This window comes from Aspergillus sclerotioniger (genome assembly GCF_003184525.1).
Source record: "Aspergillus sclerotioniger CBS 115572 chromosome Unknown BO94scaffold_4, whole genome shotgun sequence".
In the NCBI taxonomy this organism is placed as follows: Eukaryota; Fungi; Ascomycota; class Eurotiomycetes; order Eurotiales; family Aspergillaceae; genus Aspergillus; species Aspergillus sclerotioniger.
The window spans coordinates 1,021,369-1,045,681 of NW_020290994.1; the positions used below are offsets into that span (position 1 = coordinate 1,021,369).

At 54.2% G+C, this 24,313-nt stretch overlaps 8 protein-coding genes across 8 annotated transcripts; 3 read left to right on the forward strand and 5 right to left on the reverse strand.

The window, feature by feature from the left end:
• Window positions 1-1,903: 1,903 nt before the first annotated feature.
• On the forward strand, window positions 1,904-4,579 carry BO94DRAFT_553601 (uncharacterized protein; the record flags this gene model as incomplete). Its single annotated transcript, XM_025613670.1, has 1 exon — window positions 1,904-4,579. One exon carries the CDS (start codon window positions 1,904-1,906, stop codon window positions 4,577-4,579), a length of 2,676 nt encoding a protein of 891 aa, XP_025471476.1.
• Window positions 4,580-4,865: 286 nt separating this feature from the next.
• BO94DRAFT_457474 (DUF292 domain protein) lies at window positions 4,866-6,211 on the forward strand (the record flags this gene model as incomplete). The annotated part of the gene is made up of 2 exons (XM_025607746.1): window positions 4,866-4,886; window positions 5,066-6,211. The coding sequence occupies 2 exons, from the start codon at window positions 4,866-4,868 to the stop codon at window positions 6,209-6,211; spliced, it is 1,167 nt and encodes a 388-aa protein (XP_025471477.1).
• Window positions 6,126-12,336, reverse strand: BO94DRAFT_563279 (MFS general substrate transporter). Its single transcript, XM_025614351.1, has 9 exons — window positions 11,893-12,336; window positions 11,676-11,804; window positions 10,123-11,617; window positions 9,887-10,062; window positions 9,000-9,037; window positions 7,747-8,765; window positions 7,516-7,697; window positions 7,172-7,467; window positions 6,126-7,124 (listed from the first exon to the last, which is right to left on the reverse strand). Exons 1-9 carry the CDS (start codon window positions 12,010-12,012, stop codon window positions 6,461-6,463), a joined length of 4,119 nt encoding a protein of 1,372 aa, XP_025471478.1. The 5' UTR covers window positions 12,013-12,336; the 3' UTR covers window positions 6,126-6,460.
• Window positions 12,337-14,650: 2,314 nt separating this feature from the next.
• On the reverse strand, window positions 14,651-16,258 carry BO94DRAFT_531652 (sulfotransferase family protein). The gene is made up of 4 exons (XM_025610945.1): window positions 15,861-16,258; window positions 15,632-15,804; window positions 15,472-15,575; window positions 14,651-15,419 (listed from the first exon to the last, which is right to left on the reverse strand). The coding sequence occupies exons 1-4, from the start codon at window positions 16,003-16,005 to the stop codon at window positions 14,984-14,986; spliced, it is 858 nt and encodes a 285-aa protein (XP_025471479.1). The 5' UTR covers window positions 16,006-16,258; the 3' UTR covers window positions 14,651-14,983.
• A 3,251-nt stretch (window positions 16,259-19,509) lies between these two features.
• Window positions 19,510-20,565, reverse strand: BO94DRAFT_282462 (uncharacterized protein). The gene has a single exon (XM_025606637.1). It carries the CDS (start codon window positions 20,251-20,253, stop codon window positions 19,699-19,701), a length of 555 nt encoding a protein of 184 aa, XP_025471480.1. The 5' UTR covers window positions 20,254-20,565; the 3' UTR covers window positions 19,510-19,698.
• A 48-nt stretch (window positions 20,566-20,613) lies between these two features.
• BO94DRAFT_531654 (AP-2 complex subunit sigma) lies at window positions 20,614-21,665 on the reverse strand. The gene is made up of 5 exons (XM_025610946.1): window positions 21,556-21,665; window positions 21,452-21,491; window positions 21,356-21,385; window positions 21,056-21,286; window positions 20,614-20,979 (listed from the first exon to the last, which is right to left on the reverse strand). The coding sequence occupies exons 1-5, from the start codon at window positions 21,588-21,590 to the stop codon at window positions 20,878-20,880; spliced, it is 438 nt and encodes a 145-aa protein (XP_025471481.1). The 5' UTR covers window positions 21,591-21,665; the 3' UTR covers window positions 20,614-20,877.
• A 248-nt stretch (window positions 21,666-21,913) lies between these two features.
• BO94DRAFT_572272 (uncharacterized protein) lies at window positions 21,914-23,143 on the forward strand. Its single transcript, XM_025614914.1, has 2 exons — window positions 21,914-22,870; window positions 22,928-23,143. The coding sequence occupies exons 1-2, from the start codon at window positions 22,228-22,230 to the stop codon at window positions 22,981-22,983; spliced, it is 699 nt and encodes a 232-aa protein (XP_025471482.1). The 5' UTR covers window positions 21,914-22,227; the 3' UTR covers window positions 22,984-23,143.
• On the reverse strand, window positions 23,003-24,195 carry dph5 (diphthine synthase). Its single transcript, XM_025610947.1, has 3 exons — window positions 24,017-24,195; window positions 23,815-23,939; window positions 23,003-23,754 (listed from the first exon to the last, which is right to left on the reverse strand). Exons 1-3 carry the CDS (start codon window positions 24,149-24,151, stop codon window positions 23,157-23,159), a joined length of 858 nt encoding a protein of 285 aa, XP_025471483.1. The 5' UTR covers window positions 24,152-24,195; the 3' UTR covers window positions 23,003-23,156.
• Window positions 24,196-24,313: the final 118 nt, after the last annotated feature.

Sequence of the window (24,313 nt, forward strand, 5' to 3'; positions counted from 1 at the left end):
GGGTACGAGTGATGATATATGTAAGAGACGCTCAAGGATCCGCGAGAGGGGTCATTATCAAGATTTCCAACAGGAATGATTCCTTGTTTGGAGGAAGGTTGGACTCCGGTGCCATCGTCTCAGCCCATGATGCATTTGCTGTCGTACAAGCACTGCTCTGGATGAAACCGCTGACAACCAGGGGGAGATATTTGCAAGAATCTCTGTTGACTAGAGACAGAGCACTTACTAATCCCTGTGGTAGTCGAATTTTGCCTTATCATCTCCCCCTCCACGACTCCAGCAGTCTTGGTTCTCTGGATTGATGTCCCACGCAACCTTCCTATTACACCATAGTGCAAGGCACACACATCAAGGTTAGACTAACAGTTGGGGCCATTTTGCCCCAAGTCAATTTGAGGACCTAAACATGCTGATCGGGTTCGAGAAAAGGAGTAGACGTCGGATCCGGGGACCGCCTATGACACCCATGTGGCTCATATCCACTCTCCTGATTCCTTCGGTGGCCTTGTCGAGCTGACAAAGATAGGAGGTCCGACTGTTTTCGAGTAAGGCGCCCCTGACATGAATACTGTAGCTTTCTGCTGTCTATTGTATATCAGTGGATTGTGGCTTGGTAGCTGGAACTTTGGCCGCTCATCTACTCCATGTCAGTGCCATTGAAAGAAAACCACGTTCGCGTGTAGAACTAGGATCCTTACTGTCCCAACAGTCCTCTTGTCCGTGCCAGATTTCCTGCTAGAACAAGAATCCGGTGGGCGCTTTTCGCCCCAAACCAAAGGGCCTGCCTGAGAAAACAACATCTGATGTCAGCTGGAACCGGGAAGTCCCCGTTCCCGGGTGCACCTGGTCTGGTGGGCTCTGCCACATGGCTTGCGACGAGAACGTCGCCTTCTCGATCGGCTGGGACGGAAATGAGGTTGGATCGTCTCTGGGGGCGGAAGTGTGCTGGATGGAAAGTCAGAGAGTCCGAGGGAGGCTGCGCGTGAGCATCATCCGCCTGGCCCTCTTAGCGCCTCGGCCTCTTCCTCCTCTCTTTCCTTTCTCCTTCTTCCACCACCACCCACACTCGTGATTCCTCCCATTTTCCGGTCAAGGTGAGTCTTGTTTTCAACATGGCATTCACGGTTGGGGGCAAAAACTAACATTTGTCTCAGCACTGCGGTCGACGCAGTTCGGGTTCCTCGCAGACTCTGACGCGATTTGGCCCCAACGCCATCGCGAACTAGTTTCTTCAAGCACACATTGGAGCTCCAGCACCCACGCTGATGCGTTGCTCTCGTCCCTCCAAGTGCTACAACACTGCCCCGTCCCCTGCTAGCTGATCCCCCGTCAGCAAGGCACAGGTGCTTGCTTGCGCCCAGTTCCCTCGTCATTGGTTGGGACGATGGCCTCCTCTCATTCCATCGCAGGCACCTGTTTACAGTCAGGGACTAGCTGCTGGACTCGCATGTCCTGGCTGTTTCGCGTGGGCCCTCTGACTAAATCCAAAACATTATGGACCCAACATCCATGCCTCTCGAGTTGCCAGCCCTGGTGAGCTTGCGTATCGTGCGGATCCGGGTCCCAGGGGTATGTCATCCGTGGGATGCGACGTATATCACCCTTTCCCGGTCCTCCCTGGACTAATATAGGCCATTTGTTCTGGACTTTTCTGTGCCGACAGTGGTGATTCTCCATGATTGCCCTGCATACCATGTCCGACTACACCCAGGGTCCCTACGCACCCATCCGCTCTACATCCCCTTTCGCCCCTCCACATGCTCCGTTCAGTAATTCTGAAGGCTTAAAATCGCTGGACACTCTCGCCTCCCGATCTACTCTCTATTTTCTCCCCAACGACATCCTCGAAGATCATACTGACGACGCCGCGGCCCGCCCCCACCATCAACACCTGAACAAGATGCCGCCCAAGGACATCGACGACAAACTCCTCCTCGCAGGACTGGAAACAAAATGGGACTCGGCAGATCGATTGGCTGTACCGCATCTTAACATACCTAAAAACAGGCCGGACGACCACAGCCCGCCAAGTCCATGCTATTCATATGTATCCAGTTCAAGTTCGGCGGCGCTCTCACCATCAACGACCGAGTGGAGGTTTAAGCCTCTTCCCCCGGTCCCTGGTGTAAGTGATAGCGCGCATTCCAGAGGCTTCGGTAGATCGAGTGGCGGGCATAGCTCCCTCAGACGAGAGTCCCCCACGGGTTATACGCCTCAACCTCTAGCACTCCGGCCTACGACGCCCCGTCCTATGACGCCTATGTCGACATCCAGGCCTACCACTCCTCTACCTCATGCAGCACCTTTTGGTGCAGTACCCCGGCCTACCACACCACGTCCCATGACACCAGTATCATCGACTTCTAGACCTACAACTCCTCTTCCTCCAGCTGCACCCTTTGCTGCGATACCCCGACCCATGACACCCCCATCCATGTCATCCCGACCGACAACCCCCCGACCGACAACCCCTAGGCCTACAACTCCTCGCCCTTCGACCCCCAGATCTACAACCCCTCGGCCCACGACCCCCCGGCCTACAGTATCAATCCCAGATACCCGAGCAGCTACGAATCTGAGAAACGAGTATACTCCGGGATATGATAGCTTTTCCGCACCCGAAAGGGTTCCTGAAAATGCTCATATGTGGCCGAAAACCCTAGGCCTCAAGACCGAGCAATTGCCTCCTTTCCCGAGCGATCACGGCTACGGTCATAGTCCGAACGGGCTGAGCCCGGCTGAAATGTACCCACAGCAGAAACAGCCAGTAAAGCAATCTTCAAGTCAAGAACTCAAGCAGGACAGTGATGACAAACCCCTATGGCGGACGCTAAAGGCAGGAGTGCGGCGCGTCCTAACCCGCAAAGTTGTCTCCCATGACGGCGGAGCATTCAAGGCAGGCAAATCTGGAAGAAACAAGCATAAGAATGCCCGCAGAGCATCTATTATTGTTCGGATGTCAATGATGCCCCCTGCTCAACACCCACATGAGGCCGGGACTGACCCAGGTTTCATTGACGGGAAGGAAGATGAAGGCCGCTACGAAAACGCCATCAAGCGAATGAAGAACGTCCTGGCGAGTCTGCTTGAGGATGGGTACTCCATGGACGTGATTCTGCAGGCAGAGGCCAACCAGCAGTTCCTTCGATCTCTTTTCACGAGAGTGCAGAACGAGCCTCTACTTGGAGTTGATACCGGGCCCCCTATCCCATCTGTACCGACTTCCCACTCCTCCCTGCCCTCGGATCACACATGCCCTTCCCTTCCCCACGAAATTGGCCAGTCGGTCAAGCAGCCAGTTGAACAGCCTGGTGAACAGCCTGTTGGCGATCTGATTGACCGTCCTTTTAATCCGTCAGTTGACCCGCTTTTTGATCAGCCAATTCACCAGCCTAGCCTGCGTGGTGACAACGAAAGCAGCTGGGAATACGTCGGCTATGGTGAGGATGACACGTTCACCGAAGGTGCTCCCTCAGTGCGCTACTTCACAGGCACCGCCCCCGATGAGATATCAGAACCGCGCAGTTCCTGCCCGCCATTTGCCGCAGTAATGGCCGCCCTAGACGACGATCTACAACGGATGACATGCAGGCGATGGAGCCTCTCCAAGCCCGGACTTGAAGACATGATTCTCCATGTACTCCTACAGATTGACGATCTTGATGACCTCTTCTCCTTTGCGCAAACCAGCAAAGCTACATACCATGTTTTCAAGCGCCACGAACTCCCCTTGATGGAGAATACCATTCGACGCAGATCGCCTGCCGCATGGGAACTCCGTCAAATGAGTGATATCAATCAACAGACAGACCCGCAGGATGTGCCCTCGGCAACTGTCTACTACCGCGCCGTTACCCGCGACCTGCGTGCCCTAGCCACTCTCAAGGGCCTGATGATGACATACTGCCGGGCGGTTATGCGCACCAGCTCGTACACGGCACTTTCCCGCCCTTCCGGCCCGGACGCCCGCCGGCTTGACGATGCTATCTGGCGCGTGTGGACATTCTGCTTCATCTTCGGAATGCAGACGGGTCGAGAGAACGACATAGACGGACAAGTCAGCTGGCTGCGCGGGGAAGTCCGGTCCCCGTTCCAGCCCTGTCCAGACCCGAAAGATGTGGGCAGCATTTTGTTCGACCCTCCTCCGGGATTTGGGGAGGGTAATCCCGGCGGCCTGTCCGTGAACGACATGCAGGACATGGATGAGATCTGGACATGTCTCAAGTATATGTTAGGGTTCCTCCGAGGCGAGACCGAGCGTGCCCGTCGATTTGGGGTTTTCCAAAATGCAGGCGTTGCTCCGGAGCGAAACCAGGGGATTATCGTGCTGCACGAGTGGATTAACTATCTCTTGACGTTGGGACCCGAGGCAGTGGTGGAGCTGGCGCCGTTGGGGCCTGACACCCATCCCGAAACGACGTTCCAGCGGGCGATGTCGCGGGGATGGACGACGTGGGAAGCTCCTCGACCTGGAGCGACGCGAAGCGCATTCCTGACCGATGCTCTAGGACGGGTGTCGGGGGGGTTGCGGCGGCTGGAGGAGTTGCAGACGACCTTGTGGTATAATTTTGTGTAGCACATTGATATCTTTCGGGATATAATGAATGAATGAATGACATAGTCTTAAGCCGTTCCAACACACGGTTGATTCAGTAGGGAGTAGTAGGCTTAGATATACCTATGATATAACTGTTGTTGTAAATGGCAAGGCGGAAGGAACCCACCCCAAAAGAGCAGCTGCCTGCTCCACCCGCACCTCCACCCGCACCTGCCGAGCTTAGGCTCCCTCTCAGTCTCACTCACCACCACCACATCCTCCTCCATCTCTTACATTATCACAACATTACACATCGATAGTCACCATGCCTCCTTCACCCCAAACAGTGAGTCCTGCATTCCCCAGCCATACCTACTATCTATCTCCTTGCCGTCGACACCACCACCCATTACTCTCTCTCTCCCTGTGTCACCCCCCCTCCCCCCTCCCCCGCACCACCACCACCACCGTGCTACTTCCATGTCAACCCCAATTAACAACACCCCTCTCTTTTCTCCTCTCCAGGCAAAACTAACCAGCACCCTTCACCTCCTCATTCCGCGCCTTCGCCTCCTCCAAAAGAAAGATACCGCCAGTTCCGTCGTCCAACGCCGCGACCTCTCAGCCCTCCTCGCCGAAAACCGCTCCACCAGCGCCCGCATCCGCGTCGAGAATGTCATCGCCACCGACACCGCCGTGGAAGTCATGGAGATGGTCGAGCTCTACTGCGAGCTACTTCTAGCCCGCGCAAATGTGCTCGATCAAGCTGCCTTTGGGGAAAAGGGCACGAGAGCGCGCAGTCGAGCCCGGATCGAGGCGCAGAAACAACATGCCCCCTCTTCCTCCTCATCAGCAATGAAAAGTTCGGGATCGGGATTTTCGTTTTGGGGATTTGGAAGAAAAGATACCACCGCCGCCACTACACCACAGTCTGCGGTCCGAGATAGTTCTAAGGGTGTAGAGGGAGAAGGAACTGGGTCCGGGGAGGAGGAAAAAGAGGGATACATTGATCTTGCGCTTGATGAAGCCGCAGCAGTCATCTTCTACTCGTATCCGCGCTTTCCGCATGATATACGCGAGATGACGATTCTACGGGGCCTGCTTTCAGATCGATGGGGGAAGGACTTTATGATGTTGGCGCAGGAGAATAAGCTGGAGGATGTGCGCGTGCCGGAGCGGCTGCTGAAGGGGCTGCGGGTGCGACCGCCGACGGGCGAGTTGGTGGAGAGTTATTTGATGGAGATTGCGCGCGCGTATGGCGTTGCTTGGCCGGTGGATACGGAGTCTCCGTCGCGAGTAGACGGGGATGTGCCCGATCTGATGGAGGAGGGGAAAGACAGAAATGAGGGAGAGGGCGGAGATGGCGATGGGGATGGGGGGTTGCCATCCACACCGAGGAAGATTGGACAGGCCAGCGAGAGCGAGGCGCGACGGGCGTCCGAGACAGTCGAGTTGAACAAGGCGACGCCACCGAGAGGTCTCTTTTCGGAAGGGAAGAGTCCAGTGAGTGTGGCACCGCCGGGACCTAGGACGGATAACCTGAATCCCAGGGTCAAAGTGGCAGGGGAGGACGTGTCGCGAGACTCAGCCCAGGGCCAGACGAGGACAGGAAAGAGTGAGATACCCGAGTTGGATGAACTGACGCAACGGTTCGCGGCCCTGCGGCGGTGAGGTATGACAGGTAGGTAGGTACATTGGTTATGATTGTTATGACAGCGCCGCACGAGCAACTTCTATTAGATGCATCCTTCTATCTCCTTTTGGTCATCCATGCATAAGGTAACGGCAGGTATCACACACCAACCGCTCAAGCCAACTATAAAAAATACCCAAAACAGACATTCGGACACCGCTATGCATGGGTCCATGGTATATATGTACAGAAGAAACAGTTAAAGCAAAACGCCAAGTGCAAGAAACTCAGTCCCGGAGCTCCTCTTCCTCGCCCGGAAGAAAGACCTCATGTCCGGAACCCTCGTATACAAAGATGGCCGCCACGCAGCCAAACACCGACACCAGTGCAATCAGCCACCACGCGAATCCCACCATGCCCATCTCCAGACCGTAGCCGTACCACGACCCGGAGAAGATTGGCCCAATGGTGCGAAATGCCGACGACACCGACTGACCGATGCCGTGGATTGTGCCCAGCACCGAGGGGTGCGGGGAACAGTTGTTTAACAGGATGATAGACGTCGGGAGTGTAAAGGTCCGCGCGGTGACCTGCAGGAAGAGGACCACAATGATGGAGAACCACACCCATCCTCCGTTGGCCTGGCCCGGCGGGGGCGCGGACGACGGCGCGAGCGCGATATAAGGCGCAAACGCGTAGGCCAGGGGGAACAGCGTCAAGAAGTACTGGTAGCTCTTGGCTGTGCCCAGGCGGCCGTTGATGCTGGGGTAGATGGTGAATTGGAGGAGCATGCCAATCACTCCGAGAATGGCGGTAGCAAAACCGACGCTCTGGGGCAGCATGCCCAGTCCTCCAGTGAAGATAAATGGCAGCCTCTGGATTGGACTGGCGGGGTCATTGGCGTCATATCGGGGAGTAGAGAGGAAAAGCAACCAGAGGTTGTTGAAGGCACTGCAACCATTAGTTATTGCTCCACTGAAGGACAAATGTGAACTTACCCCATCTGAAAGTCGAAGAACGCCTGTGCCAACAGGGTGCACAGTACGTTCTTGGTCCAGATCCGCCGGAACGGCAGGGTGCGAGACTGGCGGGTCGACTTGGTCGCCTTCTCCTCCATCTCGTAACTTTCGGCAATGTCTCTGCGGTTGAGCAGAGGACCTTCTTCGTCGTAGTCCGCGAAAGGCAGTCTGTGGTACAGCGGGGAGGATGAGGGAACCACTGCCCGAATGCCGCGGGCCAAGATGCGCATCGAGAAGACTCCCAGGCCGGGCTTGCCCTTGCAAGCTTCCAGAGTCTGCAAAAGTTAGAGGCGCACAGCCAGACCTAGAAACAGGACACGTACCTCCTCCAGACCGATTGCGACGCAGGCTGCTGCGAAAGACAGAAAGATGGTATTCGCCAGCATCGGCAACGCATAAGGGTAGCGGACGAGCCACTGCACACCGTCCGCGCCCCCGAAAGACGAGTCAGGCCCAAAGAGTCGAGGATAGGCCTTGACCGGGTCAGCTAGCATACCGCCCATCACTGTACACAATTAGCCTGGATCCCACATCATCGCAACCAGAACACCTACCCGGTCCAAATAGCGCGGCGATGTTGAATCCAATCGGGAGGATCAAGAACGCGCGAGAGTGGTATTTCTTCTCCTTCACGTTCTCTGCGATCATGGTCCGGATGATACCCACAGTCCCGTTGATGGCACCGCCAAACGAACGCCAGAATACGGCTTGCGCGAACGACGTCGAAAAGGCCACCCCCAGACAGGACAGTGACGTGCCCAGAAGACCAACCAGCAGAACAAATTTCCGTCCACCCCATTCCGCATCGGCCACCCGACCCCAAGGGATTGCTGTCGCAAACTGCGCCGCGGTAAAGGCACCCTGAAGGATACCTGCCTGTGTGGAGACGTCGGCATCAGAGAGGTTCTCATCGAAGGATTTCAACTGATAGAACATGTATGCCTGCAAGGAGGCGATTTGTAGGAAGTCGAAGACGCGGCACAGGCCGAGAAGGGCGAGCTGCCCCTTCCGCGGAAGGGACATCCATGTGACGGGAGCCGGACGCGGGCGCGGCGCCGAGGAGTCGGCGAGTTCTTGTGGTTGTAACAGGGACATCTGTGGCTGGCTGTAGGAATGGGAGCGGCTGCGGGCGTGGCCAGGACCCCAGTCGAAGGAGGTGTTTCTCACGGCCATGTTGTCGCGAGAGTAATCGTCGTCGTCGTCGTCGTAGCGGCCGGAGGAGCCCTCGGAGACGTCGGCTAGTGAGATGTTGGACTCACGGCGACGGCGTTGCTGGGAGGTGGAGAGGGAGAAGTCTGCGGGGGAGGGTAGGCCGCTTTGGTCGTGGGCGGATGTCCAAGAAGTGGCCCGGGTGTGACGAGCATTCCGGCTCTTGGAGGAGGATTGGGCGAAGGAGGCCGAAGTGGCCGAGAGGGGGTTGGGGGTGGCCGCTGGGGTGTCGATGGCCGACGACGACGAAGGGTTGTTGGTGGAGGAGGACAGCGATAGCGACGGTAGCGACGGACGCCCGGCGGTTCCTTTGGATCCGGATTTTGGCGCAGGCATTGGAGATGCAGCGTTGGTCCGGCGCGGACTGTGATAGGGTGCCCACGCACAGGTGACGAAAAGAGGAGAAGAGAGGGGCCGGTCGATCAGATAGATCGATGCCCAGAGAAGAAAATGGAATGAATGATTGAGTGAATGAATGGATGACTGAAGGAATAGAAAACAAGAATGAGTGACGAGAAGTGAGAAGTAATCAGTAGTTGAAGGAAAGAACGAGGGACTGACAATCAGGAGAATTGCCCGGTTGGGCCAATTTCCATACTGAATTAAGGTACAGAGTACAGAGTACGACTCTGTACTCTGTACAGTGTACGGAATACTGAATACTAGACAATTGTACAATGTACTATGTATGAATACCGATCGGCAGTGTTTCCCAGAGCTTGCGACGCTCATCTCCACCCGCTGCAGCCGGCCTCTTCCGTGTTTCCTCGTCCGCGCATTGGCGTCTTGGCACTTCTTTTTCGATTTTCCCTTTTCCCTTTTCCCGTGACTACTATTCCAACTCGAAACCGAACCCAGGTGGGCCCAGCCAGATCACCCTCACCAGCGTCTCATACTTTGGCTCGCCATTACCTTGAAACACCAGTCCAGCCAGATAAACTCGACAAACTGGTGCACCCCCGACCGAGCGTCAAGAACGCCTCATTAGGGAAAGACTACGTAGCGGCCCCGACTCAGCCAGCTGGAACCGATGCAGGCTGCGTCACAGCAGAGCCCTCCAGCGGGCGTAAGTAAGTACTGTGTACGCAATTCGATGCGTAGGTACCTATATGATTATGCGAGCGGTTCTCCCCCACGAGTCAGTTGGTTCAGCCTGGCATCAGTGGCGTGTATCGTTCGGCCTTGTGTATTGTCATTCGATGACCGGCTGGTGTATCGATCGGGGGTATCGTATTGTTTGCTCCGAGCTTAGTCAATTCGATACGATGTTTACATTGTAGTAGTTGAAATTAGAGAACTTAGATGGTCACGGCTTTGGTCTATATATAATAGAAGGAACACATGTAGTACATAGTATTAGATGATCTAGATCTATCGCGCATAATGCCCACTCTGTCGCCAGGACGGACTCCGCTGCTCTGCCAGTGGGAAATACCGCGGAGGCTCCTGTGGCCCCGTCCAGCGTCGCCAATGCCACCACGGTACTTGATCCGACGACCCTTGCCAGGGCTTGGACCCCTCGGCCCTGTCCAGGCTCTCCGACGACCCCCTCTCCTTCACCCGGCTAAATTGGTGCTGTCGTCGATACACCCGAAGGATCGTGTAGATAGCAACAACAGCAACAACGAATCCAAAGGCGGGGGCGATCCACCCAACGTTATCTATTACAAGGGCACAGTCAGCGGGGTTATATTCACTGCAGGTCAGCTGGAGTTGCTTACTATATGCGGTCCTCAAAGTGCCGGATCCGCTCTCGCCCTGCTCCGAGCCACTCCCGGTTTGGCCCCAGTCGAAATGCGCCTCAGGATGACCGGGATCAATCCAGGGAACGGTGTTGATACCCGCCGGGGGAATCGCGGGCCCGGCGCCCTGCTCGCCTGGCAGTCCATAGGCTGGGGCATTCTCACACGATTCCCTCCCACAATGGCTCTGCAATTCGACGGAGGGGATGAAGGTGAACATGGTCCGGGACTTGCCCAGGACTTTACCCTCAACATCCACCGCCTCGACGTAGGTCCACTGGTAGAAATACGGCGCGGAATAGCTGGTCTCAAACCCTCGTTTCTCAACCTGCTTGACGAGCATGAATGGGCCAGTCGAGTTGGTGGCGCCGTAGAACCGCCAAAACTTCACCCGTGTAGCACCGTTCCAGCTCACATAGAAAGTTGTCGGGGAGAAGGTGTCGATGGATTGCGAGTATGTCCACAGGGCCGGCACGTCGGTTGGGTTGCCCTCCCACTCGAACTTCTGGGCCCGGTAATTCATGATTCGGTCCTTATCAAGATAACCCCAAAGCAGTACGTTGCCCTCTTCATCGTGTTCAGAAACATAGGCGTTATTTCCCCACCCAATAAACACGTTGTTGTTCTCGAGGACCTGCATGTTGCCTTGGCTGGAGCTGATCATGTTCTTGCCGGGAGGGACGTAGTCATGCAGTTGGGTCGCCGTGTTGTCCCGGTGGTCGATGAGAATGAGCATGCCGGATGAGTATTCATGAGTCCGGTTGAAACCATTGAATCCATTGTTGTACAGGGATAGCAGCGTGTGGGTGGAGTTTTCACTGAGCCACCGCGCATCGTGCTGCTGCGAGAAGCTAAAGTTGATGTTTTTGAACGTGGGCCGCGCCCCGTGCAATCGCCAGATGATCGATCCGTCTTTGCCGGAGATCTTGTAGATCGCACATGTATGGCGCGAGGAAATCAGATAATCGCCGTCCTCGTTCTTGTCGACCGAGTTGATGTGGAAGTAATCCCACGGCGAGCGCGGGTCCAGCCCAGTGCCCGAAGTATCCGTGTGGCTTGGCCAGGTGTAGCCATCGGAGGGGTCGACATGATCAAGAGACTTCCACTCGAACAGCACCTCGTTGGTCTCCACATCCACTTCCTGGAAGACACTCTCCATCACCCATCCCATGCCGGACTTGACGTTCCACGGACTCATGTCAAACTGACGTTGTTGGTACACCGTCATCAAAGCGGTCTTGCCGTCATTGATAGGCATGAATTCGTGCATGTCGCTGGACGCCATGCCGCCCCCGGGAACCACGGTTCGGACGATGCGGTAGTGGTCATCCATGATCACTCCATGACCTCTGCAATACCCATTCTGCTGGACACCCTGGAAGAAGCACAGATGATCCTTCCCCTTGTACTTGCAGACGTGCATGCCATGGGCGTTTCCGGGGCCAGAGTTACCCCAGCCGCTCCAAACTAGGTTCTACGATCATTGTTAACGCCTCGTTGCGACAAACTAGGCAGGGATGGTCAAAGCATACCCCCTCATCGTCATAGATATATGGGCCCGAATTCGACGCTTCGTAGGGGCCGACGAAGATGTACCCCGGGCTGAGTTTGTCGGGCACTCGATGTTCCAAGGTAAAGACGGGCGGATAGAGATCGGGTCGCTAAAGGTGGACGTTGGGACAAGGTTAGTGATCCGGGTGGCGAACATCTTGGCTATTATTGCGTGCAAGCTAGATCGACGCAACTCACCGATTTAAAGACCGAGTCGATTTCCGCGACAACGGTTTGTAGACATGCGCAGAACAGAGCCACACAGGCAATTATGAGGGACGGCGCGGAGCCTCCGGAGATGCGAGTATAGACAACCATGGATTCTTTACATCACTTGCTCTGGCAGATCCCAGGAATTAGAAAGTAGATCGGAGGAACGGGAAGAGAAAAAAGGAATGTCGATGAAGGGAAGAAGTCAAAAGAAATCAAGGCGGCGAGAAGATCCAGCAGTCAATGCAGGGCCACCTGATCGGGGTGGAAGTATGTATACAGGGATGGAATAATGGACGATCCCGAAATCGCGAACGACACGAAGGAAAGGGAGGTCGGGGAAAGCAGGAAAGGATCCGCGATGATGATATAACAAGCGAGCGGCGAGAGTCCTGCCTCTGCTTCAATTTGCTCGCCAGCAACCCCGGGTCAGTCATGTTTGGCAAGCCTGCTTTATGCTTCAGGCTGGCCACAGTTCGTTACAGCCCATTTTCCTTCCTTTCCTTTCCTCTCCGGGGTGGGTTTTGCCAAGCCCCGCCGACGTACGATGTAGTTGTTGCAAGCTCGGATTGGATGGCGAGGCGGGGCAGAATGGAATACCCACTCTCGATCCGGCATTGTTTATTGCGTCGTGCTGGTTAAGACAAACCACCTCACCCTTCAAGGTGATTCCGCGCAGGTGCAGAAGCGACGGGTCAGGCTGGCAGACCAGTCGATGCTGCTGGTCATATCGACATATGACATATAACAATCCGTCTGGCAGCAAAGTGCTGCATCTAGTAAGTAGCCCTCAAGCGGACCTTGGGTTCTTATTACTCTAATCGTCATCACGTTGACAATGGGCGATCGTGGCGCATTCGAGATTTGACACCTGGTCCTTGACTGGGGAAGGGAACTGGTTCTATTCTAAATGCTTAGCTCGACATGTCCACGTTGATTCTCTACGTATTCCCTCCTGATGATCATCATCTTGATATCCTGACACCAGGATGTCCATAGTACTCGTTTTACGGCGCCCACCTATCCTTATACATACCTCTGCCCGTTGATAGACAGAACATAGAACACCTGCCCAGCTTCATAAAACCCTCACCACCAAAATCAACCAAAAACAACCCCCAAAGCAGTAAAGAAAAAGCAACGAAGCGAAAGCAAGAAAAATATTCCCACCTACAAAGAACATACTTACGACTTACGTACCCCCTCCACGTAGACCCCCATCGCCAGCGGGCACCACCAGATGCTTATCCATCCAATAACCACTTCTCGACGCTAAAAACCACCCCCGGCTATTTAAAGGTCGGAATCGGGGGATGGGATGGGTTCAACATGACCCTTCAATACAATGGATACGCGTCGCCTACGACGGGGTATATCTTACTCCCGTACGGACCGGTATTTGAGGAACCCAGCCCTTGCAATCTGGGTTAACCCCGAGAATAAGACCCGATGCGGCTTAGTGTCCACTGCCCACGCGCCCCGAGGGTCGGGAACCTGCCAGAGTCTCCAAATGCCATTGCGATTCGTCAAGGGGGGCATGTCGACGCAACGTCACGCCACGGTTGTGGTTGGGGAGGAAAAAAAAAAAGAGGCGCGGTGGAGCCGAGGAAAGGGCCCACTTGCAGCTGCATTGGCTGGCCATTTTGCCGGGGCTGGATGGAGCTCTTGGTGTTGGTGGTGGTACAGGGGATGGAATCCTTTGAATTCATTATTGGATTGTTTGGGTCTATGAGAATGTTGAAGCCTGGAGGAGATAGGACGATAGGGAGGTAAGTAGGGGAGCAAAGAGATTATGCATGTGGGTAGGTACTATGGTAAGATATTCTGGAGTGGCTGGTGAAGGAGAAATGAAAGAGGGACCATTCTATGTTTAGTCAATGGGAGATTGAACAATGTAGAGAATGGGCTTGGCATGGTTCAATAGTAATGAAGCCAAACGAATACGGAGGAGCTCGGGTCACGGGTGTTGAATCCTGGCGCTTGCCGGCATGCACACTAACTAGTAGTCCTCTGCAATTCTGCATGGCATGGTATCCATCACAATTGGGGTGTATAATGTTGGACATGTTTACCTATCTAGCCATTGGTTTCTACAAACTTGACTAGTACAGCTACCTAGCATCGTATCAGCACCGTTCCATAGGCGCTCCGCCTGATAACCCCTGGAGTATGCGAATCAGATCCATCGTCCCCGATCCTTGGCTGTATCAGCGGAACTCTATTATTAGGCGTGCCCCCTTTCGCCTCAAGAGCCTGCTTGGGGCGGGAGTAATAGCCGCTCATTTTTGAGAGATATGGCTTGCATCGCCCGGGCCTTTCCTTATGTCATCGCTTTATGCTCCATGTGCTATTGCACAATCCGGATTGGCCGCTGGTTGCCGCCAGCTGTCGATGATGTACAGTGATGGACAGTGTGCCTGGTTAATTTCCCGCCAACCGCTGCAAGAGATGGGTGCCGATGCATGCAGCTAATCAATAGATCTACTGTATGGGCGCTACCGCCAGTCTCAACTCCCGCAGACCGAAGCTGGGACTACTAGATAGAGACACCGTACTCCGAGGCCACGCCAAGCCAAACCAGCGACCGCCATGGCCCTGTAGGGCGCGACTCGAGTCTACCCATGCAGGCCAAGGCGGAAGTCGGACACCTTCCATCTGCTTGTGACATGCCGAGACTCCCGTACATAGTACATAGTAATACCGGACACGGCCAAGAAAACAAGGGACGAGACTAGCGATGCTAATAGGCCAAGTAATGTATATTCATCTCTCGTCGACTCCATCCGCGCCAGGCAACAACAATCCAGCCAGGAGTTGTAAGTCTAATAAACGAAGCCAAGAAACCCCCTACCCACTGCCAGCCATACAGCCATACAGCCAAATCCAGCCAGAAAACAAGGAAATAAAAAACATCGGTATTATCAAAGCACCCCACATCAGGGTGGTACGCTCATCGGTATATATCAACATCAGCAAAACGGTTTTGGGAATAATTAAAGCAAAATAGAGCAACGACCCGCAGCATTGGCGCCCAGCGCATGCTGCGGAAAAAAGGAAAGATCACGACATAGAAGCGCCTCTACCGCGAGAAGCGCTTGAAGGCCATGGTAGCAACCAACCCCGTCGCAAGCAGAGCACCACCCATGGTGACAGCCTGTAGGGCGGCGTTCAGCATCTGGCGCCTGTTGCGGCCGCGGCAGCGCTTGAAGAAGTCGGCCATGTCGTTACCACGGGGGAAAGGAGTGTCGGGGACCTCCTCGCCCAGGAACTCGCAGAGCGGGCCCCAGCCTTCGTGGATCTTGTATTCAAGCAGTCTCTCGGGAGGGACAAGGCTGCGGATTTCCTCGACATGGTCCAGGTAGACCTGCTTGCCCTTGTTGGGGAAGTCACCGCGGAAGAAGGTCTGGAAGAATTTGTTGAGCATGGGGTAGTACATGCTGGCGGCCCAGCTGAAGTTCGAAACGAGCTTGTGCTCAGGGTCGGAAACACGCCACCAAACAGTCTTCATAACGGATCTGCAGGAAGTCAGACCAATTTCGAAGCAATACAAAAGTGCGGGGAACATACGCATGCCATGAGTCCACTTCACGGGTAGTCAGAATGACCTTGGCGTTAGGGTAGGCTTCGATCAGCTCCTTAGCGAAGGCGCAAGCGGGCCAGTCACAAACGGCCTATTAGAGTCAGCTGGCGAGTTCCTTGCGCGAGAGCAATAAAGATGACGGCTTACCTGGCAGTCTCCCAGAAGCTGATCCCACTCCTTCCTACCGAACTCTCCCACACCGTCGTACTTGGCAGCCAGGGCGTCGTGCCACATCAGGCAGTCGGGAGGGTTCTCCATACTGGCGGACATCATGTGGTAGGTCTTCATATAGCCCAGGCGTTCCAGGGCAATGCGAAGGGCTATCAGGGAACTAGTCAGTCACCACCCAATTGTCTGCTTTCATAGTTGAACCTACAAGCAGTTCCGGTTCTTCCCACACCAAGAGCCAGCACCTTCATGGGCACGGTACGGTGGCATTGGCGGCGGTCGATACAGGTGTCATCGGTGAAGACATCGGTCCATGGCTGAGGAGCCAGGTTATCGGCATGAATCAGGGACATTGTGAAAGGTTTGTGTCGAATTACTAGGTGGTCGAGAAAGGTGCGAACTAAAACGACTACCGGGGGGGAGCTCGCTTGGTATATAGTAATGAACTGTCTGCAAGGGACACAGGTCGAAAATGAAGGAACAGGTCCAGGACCGAAGACGAAAGATGATGAAGAGAAAGAGGGAGAAGAAAAGAAGGAATCGGAGCAGGAGTTGCAGAGATTAAAAGGAGCCCGGGGCTACGGAGTAGATCAAGAGCAATCAAGGTGATGGAGTCGTAGATAACTCAGTCCGGCCGCAGTTGGCTAGTCCCGATGGGAGGGACGACTAAGATCACGCTAGCCAAAGCACCTTGGCAAACTGACGCCGAATGAGTAAATTAATTAATTCTGCGTTAATAATGTGGCAACTCTTCTTCTGGGGAAAACAATCTGGATTGGTCTGGATGCCGTCTTTGGATCTCCATCAAAAAAATAAGGGAACGAGTAGTACTTCTGAAACGGCGCGGTTAGAATTCTTTTTGTTCCCTCTCATTTTTTTTAGGTTCTTTATTTTTCTTGTTCCCCTTCCGGAGACTTGAATGATGATGATTATTACTATGGTATTATTGTCCTCCTGCATTATTTCCCCTCTCGCCATCACTCCATCCCTTCCTTCCCCCGGCGGAGACCCGCCGGTTCGCCCACGTTCTAAACATTCTTCACTGCAAATGACATCGATGACCATTTGGTCTCTTCTCGGGGCTTGGGTACAAAGTATAACAGGTCACTTGGAATTGGACACCCAAAAAAAGAAACCCTGCACAGGAGAAATAATAGACGTCACCGGCTGACGTCCACCCGAAAGCCAGAGCGATAGTCAGGGGGTGGCCTTCCCCCTCCTCCACTTGCTGGAGGGAAGATGCATGTTTCCACGAATCTCGCCAAGGGGAACCCGAGCTGCTGGGCCACTCACAGGCGAGAGGAGGCGAGGGGATTCAGGGAACGTAGCCGCGGTGCCGTCTCCTGATGGTCAACCGGCAGCAGGAGGCCAGGGCGGCGGGGCAGCAGCCGAAGAAAGATGGAACAGAGGAAGAGTGGAGGATAGAGACATGCCAAGCCTTGCTGTCGCTCCTCCCAGGGATCGGCCGCGTAGGCCTGCGTTTCGCCGGTCGATCGTTGAGCTTCTGGATTCTTTGGATTGGATTTCCTCCTCATAGGCTCAACTGTCGAACCGTGCCCGGACAGTCCTTGATTGGCCGTGGCCATAATAGACGACGCGTACATTTCTCCGTCACCGCCGGTAGAGCCACTCCCCGCCCGGGCTAATGTAAAGCCACCCACGCCACGGGCATGAAAGGGGAAGGACGCTTTCAACCTCGAACCTGAAGAACGTCCATCGGGTCCTGCTTCGGTTTCCAGTATGGTGTCCGCTTCCCAACTTGGCCAGACGAGGCTTGAAACGTATCATCCTTCCATCTCCACCAACCTCAAGGGTCTGTCCCATTACGTATCGTATACTTACTATCTACTAGTCTACTAGGTACGTAGTAGTACTACTTAATTACTGCCCCTGCATTCCGGTGTGGTGTATACAGCAAGGGTCGAAATCTCTGCGATATCGCGTCCTGGTGGTAGGTAGGTAGGTATCACCGATCTGCTCGATTTACTTTGGATATGGAATGCACCCATGGATTCCGAGCCTTGTATAAACTATCTCCATTGTATCTACTCCGTAGTCCGCACATCAAGTCGAGGCGTGTAGATAAGGATGGCTGAAGGTGGCATTATTCGTGTTTCACTGCTTAGTCGTCCTTCCCGTGCAGCTATCCCAAATCGGCTAGTTCCCCCATCCTGGTCGACTCCATGAGCATCTAATTCCAACGACCCTTCTCACCACCAAATCGCTAGAGACGAATAATGAGCCAAATCGACAACACAGTGGCTGCTGAAGTGACTCTATCGATAGCTCCGAGTCTCAGGGCATTGAGGATATAAAATACCCTCCACCTAGACCGCTTTAGCCCCTGGAAAGGAAGAACTAGATCTATGAGATGGCACATGGATATCGACTTCTCTAACAGGCTACACAATTCTCAACTCATCAGCTAGCCCCTCTGTTGCATCAACTACAGCATTAGTGGCACCTTTTTATGAGAAATCTGTCTGAACCTGCAATTGGTCCCCCACGTCCAATACATCCCAGCCCGATCCCCGTTCAGCTTCATGAACTTCACAGTTCGCCTTCTTCATTGTGGAGTTATCGAAAGATCTACTGCAGACACGGCAAAGTCTTGTACACCGTGCGAAGCACCGTCTAGGAAATCCTCTCAAATAACATGTTTCGAGTATCCCAGGTAAGTTATCCATGAGTCCGCTTGCGGGCTTGAGACTCGAGCCCAAATGCCCGACACAGCATATGCTGGCTGTCCAGTGTCCACAACCTTGCCGTGCGGATGCCCTGGTACCGACCCGCGTCTTATGTTCCACTGTGGAACAACCTTGAAGCTTGAACGGCTTTTGCCATCTGTGGCGGCTGCACACTTCCACGTCGGCGTCCGCGTGTAACTCGCTCCAGCCTCATCACCCTGCATCCTTCTGGACCAATTGCCAATGGTGCGGTGTTGACCTTCAGAGCGAACATGTCTGATCACTTGGACTGCATACCATATCTAGACTACAGAGTAATTTCCCCGCAACGCCACCCTTGGGATCTTGTCTTATCCGGCTGACTGTAGACAACCTGGCCCCATACGGAGTACGGACTTCGTGAACGCGCTATTCCCGAGGTACGGGATATCTAAGGTTATCCACCAAGGCATGTCAGGCAAACAATATCTCCGACTTATTCAACCGTACTACATACTATGTAGTATGTAAGTCCATCTAAAAGGTGTATCATAAGTTGCGCCTAGCATGGCCACACAACAATGCGTCAAACAGTCGCCTCAGCTGTCTACTTTGCAAAACTCCGCTACGTGACGTGTGTCGGTGGCTCAGCAACTCAACGGCGCCAGTCCGACTGCGAAGGTTCATGTTGAACCAAAGAGGCATGGTCGAGTTGATCCATCTCGGATTCCCACCGGCGAGATCCCCACTGGTTATGCGCACGAGGAGCATGCTAATCCCACGCACTCCTCACTTGTCTCGTCTTGGCTGTTACGGCCGAGCCATGAAAGTGAAACTCGCCTTACCCGACGAGTCCCAGCGCAACTCCTTAGCACAGTCTACTAGTCATGTCCCCGTGAAAGTGGAAATGACTAGTGGCCCGTTGTTCGCCCTCTCCGCAAGCCAGAAGAGTCTCGAATGCGGTCTGCCGTCTGTGGCCTGCTGTTTGCGTTCCTGGAGGTGAGATAGTCAATAGTGAGTGAACTTGTTCAGCCGTTCTAGTTTACTGGTGTTCCTATTTTCGTTCCTCCCCCTGTTGCTCTCCCCCTTTCTCAAAAACCCCGCATCCGAGCAAAGTTAAAGAGTGATGTCGGGGATGGAATGATCGATAGACCAAAAGCCTGACTGATAGTCAGTGGGCATGGATCCCGCCTCCTATCAATCAATCAGACGACCAGTGGATAAATGAATCGTCGTAAGCCCCATCACGCAGGCCCTGTCAGAGGCCGCCATCACTGGCGAGCCACCCGACGTGGGGTTGCGGACCCATGGAATGCCAATCCCCAAATCTCCGTTGAATGCATGCGCTCGACCAAAACCATGACACGTAAGGTACTGTTATCAACTTGTCACGGCGGTTGATCTCAGCGACGGAAGATCGCTAACCGACCGGTGGATGCTTTTCATAGTGTGATGAGGATCAGCCAGCACATTCCGGTTTTTGCTACGGGGCACGAGCCGGTGCGGGATTATCAACACGATGAGCAGTAGGAACTTGGAAGATTGTTGAGCGGTTCGTGGAGTCGAAACAGCGGTGATACGAAGGTGCTTGTTATCCTGTGTATGGCTGGTGTATTGGAGTCGGGCGGCTGGCGGTTTCCAGACACTATCAGGTATCAGCCTCTTTCGCAGCTCACCGGTCCGGTGTCGGTGCTTGTCGCGGCATTCAGACTGGGAAGGAGACGCGGTTCCGAAATGGGAAGGTTGGCCAGACGGGGTCCTGCTGGTCATCCGGTAGGCAATATTCACGGCGGAACATGATAGCGCAGGGTGGTGGTGCAGTCTTGCATCAACCAAAGAACTCCAACAAGAGAAGATCGTGCTCAGGGTGATTGTTCCCCTTAAGTATGCATTGCCAAGAGGTGCTGTCACCATCGTTGTTGGCAGGCTCGCCATCGCCGCACGCGATCACCTCATCTCCGCCTGAGATGTCGTCCCCAGGCGATGCTCGCGATAACCCTTTCTCCCCGGCTGATAGCACCCACAGTCACATCATTGGAACCGGGAGCGGATTCCAGCTAGCTCTGCAACCCGAAATAAGCTTAAATAACATCGTTGGGTGGCCGTTGCGTGCTGGCGGCGTTGAGTGGACGGGTGTCAGCTGCGATGTCTCGGATGCTCCGCTGGCAAGTATCACGGCAGTCAACTTCGGCTGTTGCAGGCCAGGCACCAACCAACCAACTCGGGGGCGCAAAAGCGGACACAGCTGGACCCTGGCAACCCTGGGTACCTGGGTACCTGCAAAGACCCTGAAGAACGGCTATAAATGCCTTGATTAAGCGCTTTGCACGGCTCTTGATCCATACTAATTAATCTAGACTGACCGGAGAGGGACGCAGAGGGTATTAACAGTCGCAAGCCTGACAAAATTGGCAACAAACAAAGCGATAGATATATAAAACACGCCCGGATCTGAAGATCCGCCCAAGAATCCCTAACTCCTATAATGACCATATCCGTGGCCATGTATGCAATTCCGCTGCGAGGGCCATGTCCTTCCCTCCACCCCTAATGAACCAATCACTCCAACTTATCCAAGTGTTCCAACCTCGTTAACACAACTTGCTTGCTGGTCTCTTCAATCTCACCCGCCAGGAACACCTCATCCAGAATAGCGTATACCTGCACTCATCAGCTATCCATTCCCCCCATCCAACTCCCCAGTATAACCCGCATCACCCGAAAGCACCTCACTCACCTTGTAGAAATTGAATACCAAATCCAGTTCACACACATTCCCAAAGAACTGATCCAACACCTCGACAAAGAAATGGATGGCCTCTAGATACGCCAGCTCGTTATCGGTGGCGTCGACGCACGCGCAGAAGAACAACCCCGCATATCTCCGGTAGACGATCTTGGTACTGCGCTTGAATTCGACGAAATTCGATTGGTATTTCTGGTCTCGCGGGGCGACCAATCGATGGACCTGTCCACACCATTACTACTTTGTCTGATTGCGGAGTGGTAGCAGTGATGTGGCGGAGGGTATACAAACCTCGCCCTTCAGCTTGACTTTTTCCTCATCCTACCATATACCAAATATATTAGACACCCATCCAAAAATACTAGGGCAGGTAGTTGTAAAACTCACGCTATACGGCGCATACCATTTCGCAAGCCGCGTCTTCCCCCTGTTTCTCGGCATTAGGGGGTGCGTTGATTGGGACATATCGAGGAGGGAGCGGATCAACTTACTGGCGATTCTGAACAATGACAAATGAGAGGACCATCCCGTATGTATGTGACAGCTCCAAATAGAGGGGAAATAGAGAGGGGTAGATGAGCAGGACTATGGTCTTCGAATGGTCTCCGCGGCATTCCCGCCAGTCCGCCGAGTCGAGACTCGATACTGCCCGAGGTGACCGCTTTTGACCGTTGAGCGGCCACCAATTGACTTTAACCTTTCCAGATCGATCATCATTTATTATCGATCGCTTCATACTATCTACCTGGGACGTTGTAATCCTTTGGGGGCTACGGAGTAGAGGAGGAGATCCTCGATTTTAATTCAGTTACATACACTTTTCTATGCACATATATGTGTGTGTGCATATGCATGTCTGTTGGTTTAATTGAGCTAGCGGTGGTAGTCTAATCAAACAAAGAAACTCAGCACCTCGTATCTGCACATATCATCTCTCTTTCTGTCTTTCTCTTTTTCCCTCTTATTTTTCCCCTGCATATTATATATCCCATTCCACTTCCCCAAATTCACACCCCCTAGAACCTTTCCTGCCTCCTTTCCCTTACCCCAGACAAAATCACAACAGCAACGACATTATGATCTGAACCGTCACCAATAACCACCACCACAACTAACCACCCTTACTTCCCCACATCCACACCCACACCCACCACCCCCCCAAAATGCCCGTCTACATGCTCTACGGCTTCCGCTGGCCCCGCGCCGGCTTCACCGGCATCCGAGTCTACATCGTCCTCCACAACCTCGAAGACGCCACCGCCGAATACATCCAACAACCACTCACCACGTCTCTCCTCCTCTCCTCATTCCAAAAAACCGACCCGGATATTCTCTCCCGCCTTCCCTCCCTCCGCTTCATCGAGCAATACGACCCCGAAGACACCTCGGACGAAGCAGTCAGCAAGCCGCACGCATACGTCGGAGCGAAGGTCATTTCCATCCCCGAGGCAGGCGGGGAACCGCTCCCCGAGACGAGTTGGAAACCAGAGGATATATTTCAGGAGTCGCCGTTGGGGGAGGAGGAGATGCAGGCGCTTACGGAGTTTAGGGATAAGTATGCGGCTGGGGAGAGGATCGGGTGGTGGATTGTTTATAATGGGGACCCGGAGAGGTGGTTTCCTGTTGATGAGGAGGGGGAGATGGGCTTGGGGGATGGGGATAGTTATGGGGAGGAATATGAGGGGGATAGTTATGGGGAGGAGGATGATGGCGAGGGGAGGGAGTATGGTAGTGATAGGACGCAGACGCCGCCTGAGACGCCTTCTTCTGCGACGGTGGGTTTATGTTTTTGTTCTTCTTGGTCTTGGGCGGGTGAGGGTTGAGTATGTTGATGGTGTTGGGTTTGGCTAATGAATTGTGGTTTGCAGATGAGACTTCCTGAACGTTTGACGAGGTTGTTTGCTAGGAGGACGGCGTGAAGTGGGCGATCTACGGCTTATGATTTGGCTATGTGGCTATGGTATATGGCAAGGCATGGCATGGCTTTGGCTTTGGGTGTTTCGGGTTTATGCATGTGGTTCATTAGCAATGTTCATTTTGGCGTGATGAATCTTCATCTCGTTTGGGCTCGTTTCGTTCTCTGCAGCTGGCTTTACATGCTGCCGTATCCGCCCTTCTGCCAGTTGTCGTTGAAGGTGGCCTGGTCGACGGCAAACTGCTGGATGTAGTCCTTCTCCAGGTCGTGCGCTCTCTTGCCAATCAGCACCAAGCTGTGGAGAGGCCGTCCCATGTCCACCTCCGCCAGTTCCTTCAGGGTACCCGCCACCAGCTTCTGGTCCGCTGCTCCCACACGAGCAGCGCCGACAGCCAGGCTGTCCGGCCCGAAGATGCCCTCCTGGCGCTCCTCCTCGGTCTCCAGCATCTGACTGGCACACTGTGCGACAGTCATGTAACGCGGAGGCTCGTAGACGAGACGTCCCCGAGCCATGTTCTCGAGCGACGGCTCCTTGACCTTAATATCTAACAGCACCAGCGTGTGCAGACCCAGTTGGACATTCTCCTTAACCCGGTCGTAGTAGGAAGAGGGCTTCCAGTTCTCGGTGAAGAAAACCATGCTAACCGTCTGACCGAAGTTATACAGCTGCAGGCCCGTGCAGCCGATACCGGACATGATGGACGCGTTGGGGATGACCTTGGATTCGATGCCCAGTTCGCGGGCCCGGAGGACTAGATCGGTGTGTGTGGTGGCGCTGATCGGTCAGACATGACAACATCACAGGGAACATCACAGGGAACATCACAAAGCATACCCAAAGGGGTCGCCAACAACCAGGAAGGCAACATCAACCTTGTCGGCGTCGGCGAGAATCTCATCGCTAGCGCTCTCGACCTTCTCACGGTCTGCCTCGATAACAGGACGTTCATAGAAAGCTTCCTACTAAACCAATTGATTCCAGTCAGTCAGATCCGCACGTAGAGAGGGAAACCTCAGCGCAGTCGGGCGACACTCACTAGTTTCTCCTTGTCCACGAGGAGAATTGCCGTGTATGCCTCAAGGTAGACCCGTTCGGCCTTCTTGACCACCTCCAAACCGCGGACAGTAATGTCAGTCTCATCGGCGAGGCCGAGTCCCACAAGGTACAACATGGTGAATGCGCAATTGGAGAGTTGTGCTACTGTGAGTGACTGCCAGCCCACTTGGTCGGGGAAACTTTCGAGATCCCCCACCAAATGCGGCGGAGAACGGAGCCCGGGCCAACTAATGATCCGGATATCCAGGCAGCGGGGGTCAGGTGACTGTGGCCTTCA